The sequence below is a fragment of the Ciconia boyciana genome, chromosome 3, assembly GCF_034638445.1.
Source record: "Ciconia boyciana chromosome 3, ASM3463844v1, whole genome shotgun sequence".
Taxonomy (NCBI): Eukaryota; Metazoa; Chordata; class Aves; order Ciconiiformes; family Ciconiidae; genus Ciconia; species Ciconia boyciana.
Window position 1 is genome coordinate 81,904,691 of NC_132936.1, and position 15,628 is coordinate 81,920,318.

General features: G+C 45.3%; 2 protein-coding genes across 5 annotated transcripts in view; one reads left to right on the forward strand and one right to left on the reverse strand.

The window, feature by feature from the left end:
* Nucleotides 1-7,025, reverse strand: part of GNPAT (glyceronephosphate O-acyltransferase) — a 22,976-nt gene extending 15,951 nt beyond the window's left edge. For 2 of the 3 annotated variants that reach the window (XM_072856302.1, XM_072856300.1), the window contains exons 1-2: nt 6,754-7,025; nt 2,425-2,616 (exon numbers count right to left, since the gene is read on the reverse strand). In XM_072856302.1, coding sequence (XP_072712403.1) covers nt 2,425-2,616; nt 6,754-7,002 — 441 coding nt within the window. In that variant the 5' untranslated portion in view covers nt 7,003-7,025. The remainder of the gene's footprint in view (nt 1-2,424; nt 2,617-6,753) is intronic. The other variant, XM_072856301.1, reaches the window with a different exon arrangement.
* Nucleotides 7,000-14,358, forward strand: FSAF1 (40S small subunit processome assembly factor 1). Of its 2 annotated transcripts, none has more exons than XM_072856308.1 (7): nt 7,000-7,125; nt 7,314-7,594; nt 10,204-10,260; nt 11,373-11,468; nt 12,189-12,275; nt 13,296-13,345; nt 14,020-14,358. In XM_072856308.1, exons 1-7 carry the CDS (start codon nt 7,065-7,067, stop codon nt 14,147-14,149), a joined length of 762 nt encoding a protein of 253 aa, XP_072712409.1. In that variant the 5' UTR covers nt 7,000-7,064; the 3' UTR covers nt 14,150-14,358. The 2 variants fall into 2 exon arrangements, with proteins under 2 accessions (XP_072712409.1, XP_072712408.1); XM_072856307.1 differs by lacking the exon at nt 14,020-14,358 and adding an exon at nt 13,569-13,761.
* The last annotated feature ends 1,270 nt before the right edge of the window (nt 14,359-15,628 follow it).

Here is a 15,628-nt window from a genome sequence, read left to right on the forward strand (position 1 = left end):
TGCACATCATTCTATGTGCCACAACAATTACAGCAGAACTACTGCAATAGTCAGCAAGATTTTATTTTATGCGATAGGCATGCATCTAATCATACAGAATCTGTTCGGTGTCAGCCAACAAGAGAAAGCCAAGTTAAAGCTGTTCAAAATCAAGAATGACCTTAGATGTCAATGGTGGGGGGGAGGGGTGCAACAACTTCCCCCCCCCCAACACACCATCTGAATGTTTTAACCTGTATCATCCTCAGAGGAGATTTAAGTTCGAAGCACATTTCCTATATTATTGGTCTGAAGAAGGCTATGTACGATTTTCTTTGACTCGTAAAATGAAACCTATGTTTGCAGAGATATTCACAATGTAGATCTCTGAAGTGCATTTGGGTTAGATTTTAAGACTTGGCAGAAGAACCTCAGCCCTATCATGCTTGAATTTCTTTGTAATGTATTACTTTGGCAATGGCTAGCTGAAATGCATACAAAGCACTGTCTCCACCAACTTTGCATATCAATGATCTTTTTTCTGTTGCTATGCATGTTCCCTTTTGAAGTTTCTTAAAACAGACTTAAATAATGGTCATCCGTCCGATTTGGTACCCTGAATCTAGAAATATTTAATTGAAAACTTAGTCTTTTATTGTTATGGAATGAGGAACATGCCTTTTACTGAACACAGAGGAGAAAAGAGGGGGAATGGCAGAAGAAAAAGCCTCCAAAAAAGCATGGCTCTGTTTAGAGGCCAGCACTGCTTACCTATTATTTCTATTTTGTGACATATGAGAAAATCCACCTCCTCCAATCTACCTCCATATACCACCTTATTATCATATCTACTGGTTCAATTGCGTTTTAATAAATGTGTTATCCTTCATCCTGCATATTTCCACATGTAGCTATAACTGATTATTTTAACCACTTAAAGAAGCCAAAAACTGCTTCCACTTGAGCCTGAGAAAAATCACTGTCTCTTAGGAAGCCAAAAAATTATTCTCATTATTCACTAGGGGAAGAGATACTGCTATCATGCACCAGTAAAAGGCTTACCACACAGCCGATCCTGTGTGAATTACATGCACGTCCACCACAGAGCTAAGCACTTACTCCCCAAAATCAGGAATCAAAAAACCAGACTAGTTGCATATAGCAAGCTAAAACAAACAAATGCACTTAATTTCACACACTGAACATTAGTAACCTCAGCAATTTGTCACAAGAACAAATTCTAGTATGCCTGTGTAAAGCTGTGTAAACTCTGCCCAGACAGGAGGCAAACTAACCAAAGACCATCGGGCATATTGCCCAAGATAGTCCCAGTTAGATACTTTCAGTAATCTCTAGTGCAAAGCTGATAACTAGGTTGCAATGGCAGGACTGCTAACCCACTTCAACCACTTGATGCTAGCTAGGAAAACATCCATGAAAATCAGTGATTTTCCATCAAAAAAAGCAGCAGTTCAGAAGAAAACATCACAGAAATGTCTTTCTGTCAAATCCTCTGTAAAATATTTTATTTCAGTAAATGTTTTAGTGTTTCTGAAGTTGAAAGATCCAATTTTTTTTTTATTTCATACTACTTCGCAATTCATGATGGCAACAGGACTACTTTGTAGGACGTGGTTTAGTTTATCACATCATAACAAGTTTTGATATATCATAGGTAACATTGACCATTAAAAAGAAATAAATAGAAAAATTTTATGGTAGCCACTCACTCGGGATTAACCAAAACATCTTATATACTTCTATTGGCCTGGAATTACTCTTCATGAATACTGAAAATAGTTACTCTGCTAACTAACACACACTCTCATTTCAGCCATTTCAACACAATGTAAAATATGAGCCAGTGTGAATATAAAATATTTAATTCATTACAAAGTAGTAGCTGCCCTTCATCTGAAAACAAAAATATGGTTACATCTTAGCCAGTGTTTCTAATTCAAAGAATTCTATGTGAAATATAACTCTCATTTTAGGGAATGTAGCATTTATGACTGGTTCATAAATACTTCACTAGCCTATAAAATTCCTACAAGACATCCACAAAGGACAAAAACGTCTAGTAAGGAGAGTGCTTATGTCTTTCACAATGCTGCTCTGTGGTGAGGACAGTGGAGGAGGGGAAAAAAAAAAAGTCGTCGTCAAGCACATTGGATAAGTTAGATGGTGAAGTGTCATATATGCAAAATCAAAACAATATTTCATGAACGGGCTATCTAACAGCTTTAGTGGCAACTCCGTGGTAAATCAGTATTTGTTTTTCCTGCCAAAAGAGTACGGCTCTCAAGTTACTCCTTTATTGGACCATATTTCAAACTACAGCTATCATGTTTGACAGGGTCAGCAATAATCTTTTTTTCCCTGCTGCTACACAAAGTTTGGCTGAGTTCAGTCTACCTCATCTTACAGCTCAGTGCCCAGCCTCACCTGCTTGATAACATATTGAACTTGCTCTGACTGGAGAACAGCACTTTTAATAGCGTTTGGCTTGCAAGGTGAAAGTCCCTTGTAGATCACGGGAGTATAACATTTCATCGCGTATCTCAAGTCGCTGGACAATCGTCTTTCCTCCAAGATATCTTCAAACTCATCTCTTTTCTTTGACGTGAGCTCTTTCTGCTGGGAACATACAAATAATGAGACACTGTCTTGAGCCATTCAGTGGTCTGCTTGGCTACAGTACCAAAATAACGGCGTGCAATACTTTTGCAATGTTTGGGGGGTTTTCTAGCTTTCTATAGCATCTGCATTCCACATTCTGAGTGCATGAACAAATGTTACCTGCTTGGAACAATGCTGCAAATAGAAACTAAAAAGAAAAAAAAAAACAACAAACCCCAACAAAAAAAACTCAATCCTTTCTGACTGCAAAGATCCCCAAATCACCCTATGCCACATTACTTAATTTTGCCCAACAGGAAGAAGCTGAGAGAACACCTGGGCTTTGAAAGCTAAAGTGCCTTGCCTCCGGCCTCTCCATGATTAATAGGTATTAACTAAAACACCTTTGATTCCATCTCTCACAGCTGCATGAAGACAATCCCATGAATTACATTATAAAAACACAATCATCAACACAAAAAAATGATCCCTGCCACTTTAACTTGCATCTGGGACCTTGGTGATTTGTGCTGGCTTTCATCAAGCTTGGACACAGGGTACATAAAACACAGCCAGGCACAAACAAACAAAAAAAACCATTATCAGTCACGTGCAGATCAAAATGCAGTATGGTGCACACGTAGGTAAAAAGACCGCACAGCCTCTGAGTAACCAACACCACTGCTAAGCAGGAAAACAAATGGTACATCAAGAATTAATTGTGGATCTGTCCCACTGCAGAAACCTCAGTGACAAAACTCTTCCCCTTGAGTCACTAGGCATCCCCTGTGCTGGAGAGAGATGACTCCTATTATCTCCTATAACACCACAGTCCATATGAATGACCCCTCAGTCTTTCCAAAACTGAAACTGTATTTCTCTAAACTTCGAAACAGCAGCAATAGCCACGAAACAAGCAAGGCAATTGGAGCAAGCCTCTGTGAAACACAAATATGAAAGTATTGGTTATGATCAAGCACATTTATTAGAAGAAGATGCTAAAATAAAAATGCTTATGTCTTCCTTTACAGCACCACTTGAAGGGTAGCACAGGCATCCCTTTCATTCATTCTGCTTCCTTTCCCTATATACAACCTGTGCAGAACCAGTCTGACAATGAAAGATAAAACATGTTCTTTCACAGGCTCTTACAGTGACCTTTTCTGGTGTTGACAGGAAAGCCTAGCCAGCAAACACATGGGAGAACACCAGGAACAGATAAGCAAAATGCCCAGCAGCAGGGCAGGGTTTTCAACCTTGGGAGAGGGAATCAGGTTTCACTGCCAGCTGACCACAGCCACATCAGAAACACTACCAAAACCAGTCGACATTTCAAGTGAGTAGAGAGCAAACATTTAGTTCCTGTCCATTCATCAATACAAGATAATTTGGCAAAACAAAAAACCCAAAATCAGGAATACCTCCACTTAAGAACCACAAAAAATCCTTCAAAGCCACAACTGTATTGAACGCCACTTTCATTTCAGAGAACGCAAATCCTACTATAATGTTTGACCTTCTCATTCTTTTCCCCACACAGTATAGTAAAATTTGGATATGATCCTTCTACTACAGTAGCATTTGGTAGATCATCTAACTTCTCTCTCCACTACTGTAGTTTAGAGAATTGTCCCACAGGAACTGCAGAACTGACTCTCCAGGGACTTTTAAAACAATTCTATACAAGGTATTAAACCCAGGCCCATATTAATTTAAAACTTCCAGGGGTTTTTTGCCTGTATGGTTTAGCATTACAGTTTTCAATCTTTCTTCTTCCACAGCTTTCAACTAGTTGGCATTTTGCAAGAGCCAAGTAAGCTAAGAACTGTTAAGAAGACTGGAAATAGTTTGTATTAGCCATTTGTTGCCATTGACACCTTATATTAACCCCTTTGATTAAAAATAAAACAGAAAAAAAGAAAAAACTTATACCCTGTAAAAGCAAAAAAGATAGCTCAGAATAGCATCAGGAAATATTAGTTATCTCTGAGTATACACCTACTTAGAGCAGTATGTGACAAGCCATTGCTCAGAAAATCTAAGCAACTTTTATTTCAATTACCAAAGTTTAAATCCTGCAATGTGCAACTACACAAAACCCAGACAAAGAAACCCAGCACTCAGCTCAGGTATCATCAGCCACATCAGCAGTCACCGTGCTGCTACAGCCATTCCCCAACATGGCTCTGGTGAGCGGAGTTTTGCAAAGGCCACGGCCAATTGAAAAGTCACCTCTCTGCCACTGCTCCTCACTTCACATTTCTAGATTTGAAGTGCAACTGATTTCTCTCCATGGCAATAGGTATTTTCACGCCCTGTTCCAAAGTAGCGTTGGGGGAGCCAAAACACACACACTTCACCAACGACTAAAGAAAAGAAACGCTGCTTTTACGCATTACAACCAAGCTGTTGTTCCAGCTTCAGTTGCCGACTGGCAGAGAATGCATTTAGAAAATATGCTGTTGGAAACCTTGACATCAGACAATTCAGTTATGCGCACAGTTACTGTGATATTGGTGAAGTCCAAAAGCGAAACAGCAGGAGCCTAGAACTTCTCTGCTTCCATATAACCTCTAAAATCAACAGAACGGGAGCGCTCCCAATGCGCTTGGGATACCAGCATACAGCCAAAGAGACAGAGAAGAAAGGTTTGGGAATCTCTGCAGAAATCAGGAGCTGTTTCCCTCTCTCCCCAGCCCCCTCCTCTAAATCCAAGTAGGGAGACGCATTTAGCACCCCACACCCAAATCTCCTTGCCTGAGGCTGGCACAGGAGCTGCAAGGAAAAAACAATGTCAATGAAGTCATTTTCACCACGTAACATGGGAAAACCTGCTTCAGCCACTCCCTCTTGAAAGGATTAAATCCCTGACAATCCCTGACTAAAACCTTACTGTGATACACAGACTTGCACTTTTTTTGTTTCACTTGCATCCTTGTTCTCTTTTGTTCTCTTCCCTTGCAAAGATAGTTTTAGTTACCTGCTGAGCAGAGTTGATGATAGGACATTTCCTGTGACTTCTTACCTGATAAGACTAAACAGGCCTTGAGCAAGCTCATTAGGCTTCCTAATTAAACCACTGATAACAGGATCTCAGGAGGTTTGTGCTGACGATAAGCACCAAAGAACTAGTTTAAATCGACCCCCTTGTAACATTCCGAGGCCGACGGACTGATGAGCTAACTCGATGACTATATATGGACAAAGGAAGCCCAAAGTTCAACTAGCGGACAACGTGAGGAAGACTATGGAAGACCACCGGGAGGGTGAAAAGACCCTAACCCTAATTTTACTGTGCATGCTTGGACTATGTAAATGAATTCTGGGAACTCATCACCATAAAACTGCCCTTTTCAGGAAATCTGATGACTAGGTATGATTTTTCTGGATATGAACTGAAGTGTTGTGCTAACCTGGCGGAGCGATCCCCAGTGTTGCCCAGCGCTGCAATAAAGAATACCCGCTTAATAGTCATCCCGACTATTGGGTCCTGATTTTGGCTTTTCACGGCAACAATTTCCACGATAATTTTCTAGCGCCGAATTTGCCATCGCTAGCAGGTTTCTGTCACACACGACAGCCGCGGGGCTGCCTTGCGAAGTGCCCCGTGCTCGGACGCCTGCAGCCGCAGCCAGCCTCTGTGCCAGGCCTGGTTGCGTCTGGCACATCACATCTGAGGGGAGAAGCGGCGCTCAGGATCGGGAGCTTTGCCTGTCGCGACTGACAAGACAGGTACTGGGGAAGCAGGCGGGTAGGAGAAGCGGGCTTGGGGCCCGCAGCGGCTGGGGAAGGCAAACTTGTCCGGTTCCCGCTTGGCCGCGACCTGCCCCCGCTGGGGCCCGGGAGAGGCCTCGTCCCCTCCCGGGCCCCGCAGAGCGCAGTCCCCGCGCCAGGGCCGCGCCGCCGCCTGCCCCCGCCCCGCGAAGGGGGTAGGGCCGGGGAAGTTGGGCGCCGGTGTGCCGCGCCCAGCGGGGCCCCAGAAACGTCCCTCCGGAGCGCGGCCCCCGCTTCCCCCGGGGCCCAAACCGGGGGGACGGGGGGTTGCGCCGAGCGCCGTCGCTCCGCTTCAGAGTGAACGGCACCGACGCGGCGCAGGAGTAAGGCGGACCGCCCCATTCCCCCGCAGCACCGAGCCCCGTTCCCCCCGCCACCTACCGAGTACATGGGCGCCCCTCGCCGCGCCCGCCCGGGCGCGGCTGCCGCCGCCGCCGCTGCCGCCATGGTCCTGCGAGCTCCGCCGCGCCGCCCCGCGCCCCGCTCGCCCGCCCTACCCCGCCGCGGTGGCCTCACGCCCGCTGCCGCCTCCCGCGGCGCCCATGGCCCCGCGCCGCCCCAGCTCGGCTGCCCGGCGCGCTGCCGCGGGCGCGGGGGAGGGCGGGGGGACCGCGCGATGGGCGGCGCCATCTTGGGGGCGACGGGAGCCGCTCGGGATCAAACGCCCTTCCTCCCGCCGCCCCGCGGCCGCCATGGGGTCGCGGGAGCCGTGCCGCCGGCTGGAGGCGGTGCTCGGCGCCCTCTACGACCTGGGTGGGTGAGCGGGGCCGTGCCGCGAGCTACCGGCGGTGGGGAGTGCGGCCGGGCCGGGCGCTGCGCCGAGGCCGGCGGCACCGCGGCCTTCCGTGGGGGCCGGGGAAGGGAGGGGGCCGGGCGTTCACTCTGAAGCGGAGCGATGGCGGCCGCGCACAGCTGACCGGGGCATATGTTCCGGCACGCAGGTGAGGAGCCCGGCGCTCGGGGCGCCGCGGAGGACAGCGAAGCGAGCGCAAGGGCGGCGGCGGAGACCCGGGGACCGCCGCCGGCGGCGGGCAGTGCCGGCGGGGCGGCGGGCGGGCGGCGCGGGGCCCGCGACTTCTTCGGGGAGCTGCGGGCTGAGTTGGGCGCTGCCGCCGCCCCGCCGTCCCCCGCCGCGCCGCCGGCCGTGGAGGTCGTCGTGTTCCGCGGGAGGAAGAAGAAGGGGCGGCCCAGCCCTCCGGTAGCGCCCGCCGGCAGCGCCCAGGTAGGGCCGGGCGGGTGGGCTCCCGGGTGCGTCTGGTCCCCTCTCCGGCAGGCGTGGGTGCTGCTGGCCCGTGGCAGGGGCCTTCTGGTAACGGGGCGCGCCCGCGGGGCACGGCAGCAGTGACGGTGAGCATAGAAGATCTGGTCTTAAGAGCACAGGTTTTTTTTTTTTTAAAGCTACACCAGAGACTTTACGCTGAGCAGGCGATGATCCCCCCTGAGACTGGAATGCCCCTTTCTGGTGACAGTTAAAACCAAACAAAAGCCTCTGCATGTTTGGGGGTTTTTTTCTGTCTCCCCAGTCTCTTCCCATAAATTGTGAGATACCTTCTGAAATTTCCCCCTTCCCGTGCCTAGTTTCTTCCCTCTTGCTAATACAGCTGCCTGTAAATCCGGGATCCTTCGGCGATGTGCATGCTCAGCTTGATGGCATCTAGTCCTGCTGATTCCCGACAGCGCTGCTGGCAGGGGTCAGGGCAGGACTTGAAGACTATTTTTCCAATTTCAGAAGATGTCTGGATAAATATCCTGTATTTGAAATAGGTGTATCCCAACAAAATAAGTTGATCTGCAGATAGGACTGGCAATACGGCAAGAAGTGAATGAAACGGAAAGCAAAGCCTCTTGGCTACTTCTCTGCCTCAGCGTTTTGCACGCTGCTCTGTTCTTGTGCATAGGTGTGGATGTGAGGTGCCAAAGCTTCCGTCTCTTCTCTGGCATCACAGCAGCACTTGGCTGTTCACAAACAATATCCGTCTCAGAGGACCAGTGTTGAGTGGTCAATGGGGGAAGGCATGACAGCATTGGATCTCAGTCCTCTGGTTTGGTTTGTGGGTGCTGAATTCCCCTGTGCTATGAAAAGCTGTAGCAGGGTTGCTTCACCAGAGGCCCAGATTAGGCTTGGCTGGAAGCAGAGCTGCCTTCCACGCCGAGCAGAGGGTCCCTTGCTCGCTGGTTGGCCTCCAGATCTTACAGGTTCTCTGGTTGTTTTCTTTGAGTTGTGTTTATGGCCATAACATCAGAAGCCCAATTCTAAAATAAGCTCTGATGGGCCAACGCATGTCTGTCTTGAATTCAGGGAGACTTACTGGTATCTGGGGGTTGACAGCTTGGAATTGGGAATTTCCAGAGACTGACCAACAGTTGGTTGCATCCATAAACTTTTGTGCTTTTTCCAGTATGTCTTCCTCTAAAAATTGTCCTAGATATTTATTTTCTTGGGCTTTTTTCAACTTAAATTTGTCTGCCTGAAAAGACTGGTGTTAAACTTGTTAGTAAAATGCTCTGAAAATAACCAAGTTTATTTGTCGTTGAAATGGACAATTTTATATAGAAGCTTTTGCAGAGTTGAGACAAGTTTGGGTTTGGCTCTGGTGGATGCAGAGGGAAGCCCTGACGTAACCCTGGGACCCGAACCCGTGACTCAATGTGACTTAACGTCCTGGAGAGTGAAAAGGAAATGCATTAAAAGCATTCAGGTTCAGTTTTAATACATATGTAGTACTCCTGCTTCCTCAGAGGGGATGGTGGCCTTGAGAGCAAACAGGGAAAGACGAGCGGATGCTACTCTTGAACAGACCACAGTTTCCCTGCCCGTGCTGCCTGCCTGCATCAGCACACTTGGGAGCGGGCAGAGCATCTGCTCAGATAGGTGGTTCAGCATGTCCTCCCCAAAATCAGGAGTCAGACACAAACTGAAATAACCCTGAGAGATTTGTTACTGCTTTGAAGTGTGCCATGTGGGACACTCCCGTAGGGAGCAGACGTGGAGCTCTCCCTGGGGATTTTGCACTTCTTTTTCTTCCTAGGATACCATCTGTCCCCCCTGGAGAGTTCCCCTCCAAACTGAGAACTGCTGATGGAAGGTCTCAGTGTAAATCGCGGAGTAGAAAATATGCAGTTTTCGCTGATCTCGTTTTGAGCAAGTAGTTTCTTTAAACAGCGTTAAGTGGGGTCTGCCGTTTGCTGACAGTGATTCCTTTGGAGTTTGTTTCTCTTGCATTAGTTAAGCTGGATATGTGCACTAATAGATGTCCATGCAGTTACGAATTAAGCTTGTTCTGCATGGTGCCAATGGCTATCGGTACATGCGCTGTTATCACTGCGCTCTCCGTCTCAAACAAAATGACTTAAAGTTCATGTCCTATCCTGCATTAGCAGTTTGGTACAGATTTGGAAATGGAAATGTGTGACACGTAGCTCATGTGGCAGTTTTTCTCTTAGAAAATGTAATTTATACTTAAAGATATAAAAAATAATTGCAGCTTTTAATATATTTCTGAATTATGAAACTCTTTGTAAGTGTTAGCAGATGATCCAGGCAAGAAAATGCAGGACGAAGCTGTATGCACTGTGCTATAATGGTACCCTATAAATTGTGCAAGCTTGTTTCAGTAAGACCCTATAATACCTACATATTAAAAATGCCATTGAGACTGTCTCTTTTAATAAATCCAGGCAATAAAGCTAGAAAAATACACTGCTGGAAAGCTATATACTCTTCCCTACAACTCATTTTACATTTCAATGCTTTCCAAAAAAATATCGCAATCAGCATTTAAACTGATGTTACTTGTAATAGTAATTTGAAATATTTTGTTTTGTTTGTAGACCAAAATAGTGGATGAAGAGAAAAATGCAAATGAACAAGAATTTAACTTTGAAAAAGTAAGTCAGCAGGAACTGTCTAATCTCACAATTTTAGCGTGTGTATTTATATCCTTGGGAAAGCTACGGTGGGACCATTGGGAAACACTTCCAGAAAAGGTTATCTTTTGTAGGTGAGGATTTCCTAATAGGTAATTTTGGCTGCATGTCATGCCAAAGGAGGAGCGTGCTGGCTGTTGTCAGCTGCTCTGTGTGAAGAAAGGTGTGTTACAACTCTGGCCTTTCTGGTCTTTTGGTGAGAATTTGAGGAGGGTCACTGTATGTTAGATGTGTAAAACTATGTGAGTACCCGTAATGTATAGCATAGCTCTTTCAGGCCCATGGTGGTAATCTTGGATTTGTGATCTCATGTGGGAGGGGAAGAAAAAGCATATTGGCATCTATTTTGGAAACAGCAGATTACTTTTTTCCATTTGTCTTTTTGTTCTCACCTATTCTTATATATGAGCATAAGTAGCATTGGCCTTCTTAGATACTGATTTGTTTACAGATCTGCGCAAGTTGTTTTATATGCCTGGTCTCTGCTCAGGGACGTGCTGTGACCCAGTGAAGTCTCTCACTGGAGATTCTGTGTGGAGCTCTGTACTGCTGAGAACAGTGGGGATTTAACCACTGCCTTTAAAAAGTTCATAAATTCACCACTGGTTTTGCTAGTGTATTCTTGTATAGTGTCACCTGTACGTATGTGTGTAGTCACTCCACTTCACCATGTGTACATCCATGTTTCTCACTGGTTACGTGCTCTGCAGCCAAGGAACGAAGAAGCTCTGTAAACGTTGGGTGCTGTGGGTAGCACGTTTCATTGTTCTTTGTGCAGAACAGCACGTTTCATTTTTATACAGAGGAGATCCGTTCCATGTGGTTTTTTCTGTGAAATGGGGAGAATCGAAAATTGTCCCCCTGGCAGTCCTCACTGTCCAGAGACTAGATGGACAGTGGTTAACTGTTCTGCAGTATAGCTCCAAACTCAGTTAGTTTTGTTTTGTAGCACCCTGATTTCAGGTATTAGCCCGGGGTTCTTTGGGAGTATGACTTTGTTGGGCTCTGTTAAGTGTTATTTACAACGGGTTGGACAAATTACAAAATTCTGGCAATTTTCTGTAATGTTCTAGGCTCGTCTGGAAGTGCACAAGTTTGGAATCACTGGCTACAAGAAGCAGGAACAACGCATATGGGAACAAGAACGTGCTATCATGCTGGGAGCCAAGGTAATTGTCGCTTGGTTTGTGCTGGGCGGTCCCCAGCTGTTACAGTGCAGGAAAGTGGTAAAAAACACTGGGGGGGTTTGGCAGTACTTTTTTAAAACACAAGATCCCCTGCTCTGACCCTTCTCCCACTTCATCCTTACTTTTACATTTTCTATTCTGTCTTCTCTATTTTCTGTAGACATTTGGACAATTAGTGTGGTTGTGTTACCAGAGATGTTGTATAGATGAAATACAACTGGAAAACAGTCATGGAAAATAACATTTATGAATTTTTAATCAGGCCATTCAAAACTAAATTGTTGGAGGGAGGGGCTTGCTTTTTAAAGCTTCACTCTCCCAGTGAGTTAAAGATGGAGAAAACTTTTCAGTTTTATTTATCATTGGTAGTGTAAAAGAAAAAAAATAATTTTGTAGGTCTTTTTTGGGAGGTGGGGAGGGGTATGGATTTTCTTTCCAGCTCAATGTGTTCACTGAGTGTGTTCCTTGTAGGACTGATATGAAGCGTAAACATCCCTCTCTACTGTCTCCACCAAGAAAGATATGGTCTCTGTGTCTCTACCTTACATCCCTTAAGTCCTTTCCTCTCATCTGAAAGGAAATAAACCATTTCTAATGTTTCCCCACCACCACCTGAAAAATATTGTCCATGCAAGTGTGTGAATATTTTTTGAACCTATTTGAAAATTTCATCAGTGGTATCCCTCCCAATCTTTATTGCAGCCCCCCAAAAAGGAACATGTGAACTACAAGACTTACCAAGAGAAAATGAAAGAGAGAAAAACAGCAAAGGATGATGATAAGGGGAAGGTTTGTGTGAAATTTTCTCTATATAAAAACAGCATGTAAGAGCAAGCCCAAGAGCCTGACAGATAATGCCTCAGGCGCAGGAGGAGTGCCCGAGCTTGACACCTGCTGCTTTCCATGGAGTGGGTTCCTAGCTCCAGCAGGACTAATCTCATCAGTAAAAGCTGGTTGTGTGCAGTATGAAGGGCACAGAGTTAGGCTTGTGTTGTGGTGCCTCACTGCCTCATCCTTTGAGGCTGATAGACTGATGACACAAAATCAGCAAGGTTTGGTTTTTTTTTTCCTTGCTTCTTAAGGGAAAAATGGCCTTCAATTAAAGTTTGTTGCATGTTGTCTAACCACAGAGAGCCAGATCTTCAGCTGGTTTTTTATCAGCACAATTCCATCTAGGATCTCGCTCATTATTTAAAGCGAGGGTGAGGTTTCTGTCGCATCCGTCCTCTAACGTGGCCCATCTGGCTCCGAGCCTACTCCCTGCCTCCCCATGGAGTCTTCTCATGTAGGTGGGAGCAGGATGCGGGGTGGGTAATTGCTCTATCAGCCTGTTTCCTGCCACCCTCTTTCCCAGGAGACCTACTTCTCCTCCTCTGTCATGTGGCTCAAAGTGCATCCAGTACATGACCAGACACAGTTGAACCCTGTTATTTGACAGGTACACTCAGTCAGGCGACTAGGCACACCTGCCTGATAGCAAGTCCGTCTTTTGACTCAAGGTTCTATCACATGCCCAAGAAGCAAGCCTCTCTCCTCTTGTGGCTGGATTTGTGCCTCCTCACATGGCAGGGGCAGCATGTTGGTCATGAGAGGGCTGTACTTTCCGTAAGGTGACAGGAAGGGCTCTGGGCACTCCTAGCAGTGCCTCCGTAACACGTTGCATCACTTGGCCTGTCAAAAGGTCTCCCACCCTGCTTTAAATGCCTGCTGCTCCATGAAGGACATGCTACCACATGTTTTGTGTGCAGATGGTTGTTTATCCAAGATGCTCTGTTCCTTTTCCATTAAAATATGTATCTTTAAAAACAGGAACATAAAGGTGATTCTCTTAAGAAGAAGAAGAAAGAACAGAAGGAGAGGTGAGCCGTTTTTAACATGGTTAAAATTAACTTGCTTTTGTATAGCCTCCCCTCTGTGTTTCCCCTATGTAACTACGCACAGTCTTACACCAGAAGTTATACACCAGATCACAGTGGAAGGAGCTTCTTTAACTGCAGAAGAACTCGGTCACAAAATGGTGACATTGCTCTGTGTCTAGCAGTTTCAGAGGCTTTAGTTACACAGCTTAATTGAACACTTCAGTTCTGCCCTGACATGCCTAAGACTGCAGCTGGAGGTGAGATGGATGGAAATCCCTGTGTGCGGACCCAGGATATGCCACTTACTCAGAGCATGTGCCCTGAGAAATAATTTCTGCAAAACACAAGCTACAGTATACAGAGACTTGAAAGGTGAAGTGGCATTCTTAATCATAGTGTAGCAGGTTCACTGAAATGTACTCTTTATCTTCTTTCTCTATCCAAAAGTCTGTGTGTTTCTAGACTTTTAAAAATGTAAATCATTCTGTAATGTGCTGCAAATTTTGAATGGCTATGCAGGTAATAAATGTTCTGGGGTCATTTCCTGCTATGATTTGATATTCTATAATACCGAACACTGATTGCATAAATAGGTGACATTTTTCACCATATTAAGCATTTTCATGAGTTTCTGATATTTCTCTTAATTCTTTTTTTCCCTCTTCCTATTTCAGGAAGGCCAAAAGGAAGAAATCAGTGCCTAGCATTTGGCCTGCAGGACAAGTTGGAAAATTCAGAGATGGGACCTTGATTCTGCAAAGCTATGACATAAAGAAAATTAAATCATCTAAAGTTATCAAATGAACTTGTGATACAGAGTGAAGTGGACAATACGCATAAGATAGAATTCACGTTGCTACCAACACAGACTTCTGGAGCCTCTTGCATTCCCACCATATCCTAATTTTTTTTACCTTATTTGTTGTTGCAGGATTTTCTATATTCCCTTCTGCCTTGGGAAGAATGTGAGAATTTACCATTTTATAAATAAAAATAAGCCTTTTTATTAAGAATGTTACACAGGCTATTTTTATTAGTCAATGCATGCTAAAGAAAGCTTTTCACTTTCTAGAATCAGCTTATTTGCTATAAGTAACATAATTAATGGATTAAAATATATAGCTCTTTGCTTTCATCTGGAAGGAATATGGAAAAAGCAATACCTTACTTGGTCTGAACCCGAAGTAGGTATTCTCAGTCATTTATCGGGCATACATCTGTGTCTGTATCTTTATGAATTGTTAGTGGATAGCGGAACTGCACAACAGTTTTCCTGTCCACCAAAACCTCTTAAGGTTTCAAAATCACCTGCTTTGGAATGAAAATGAGATTTTTCTGAAGTTTTGTCCCAGGTAAGAGTTACAGGCTCAACTTGTATATCTCTGCAGAGACCTCCAAGTAAGCACTGTTTCAAATGGTCATTTGGTGTCTTGGTTGGTTTCTTTTTAAAAACAAAACCATGTAAGTGAGCCAAATGAGGCATAGACACTCAGTAGCTACTGGTTGTTCATGGTTAACTGGTGTTTGTTTTGATCAGTGTTCCCATGCCTCATAAGGCTTTTCTATGAAATCTTTGTCAAAACTGAAGTTCTAGTGCTATTTGGGTTTCAGCAATTTGGTGTTTCTGAAAGAACAGTTTTGTCCTTTGTGGCTAAACATTTTTTTGTTTTTAAGTTTGTGTTTCCAATAGAAATGGCAATGGTTAGTAACATTCCAAAATGTCCTCTTCGTTCTACCTCAAGCTAAAGAAATGGGAATATTTTAGGGGGAGGCAAAAATAAGGTTAACTGTTAAATGACAGAGGAAAAAGTTCATGCTGTGTTGTTTATATGTAAGGTTATCTGGAGCTTGTTTGAACAGCTCTGGCAGTGAAGCAGGTGATACAAGAAGGAGAACAGCCCTTACTGGAGAAACTTCTAGGTGTATTGGTGAAATTCAGCGTACGCCTGCGGGCTGGGGAAGCGAAGCACGCTTCCTGGCTGCCGCCTGGGACCCTGAGTAAGGTGATCTCTAACCCTGAGCGAGCAGCGAGGTCTGCGTCAGCTTGCAGCTAGCAACGAGAACAGCAGTATAGTCCTCTCCCCAAACAGCAGCATCTCCCCAAACAGCTGCCCCCTTCACACGATAGGAAAGTATCCTGGGGTGGGGAGAGCCACACCACAGAAAGGGATGCTTTCTGGTGCGCTCCTTCCCCCACACCTTCCACCTTACTTTCAGGTCCTGGAGAAGTGCCCTGCCAGCACAGAGAGAACTGAGAGGAGGGAGAGGACCCAGAGGGAATGA

Excerpts from the sequence above, each read along its gene's own strand:
- FSAF1 (XM_072856307.1), top strand. The coding sequence starts at position 7,065 with ATGGGGTCGCGGGAGCCGTGCCGCCGGCTGGAGGCGGTGCTCGGCGCC. Across the intron at positions 7,126-7,313 it reads CGGCGCCCTCTACGACCTGG|GTGAGGAGCCCGGCGCTCGG; the intron begins GTGGGTGAGCGG and ends TCCGGCACGCAG. Across the intron at positions 12,276-13,295 it reads AGGATGATGATAAGGGGAAG|GAACATAAAGGTGATTCTCT; the intron begins GTTTGTGTGAAA and ends CTTTAAAAACAG.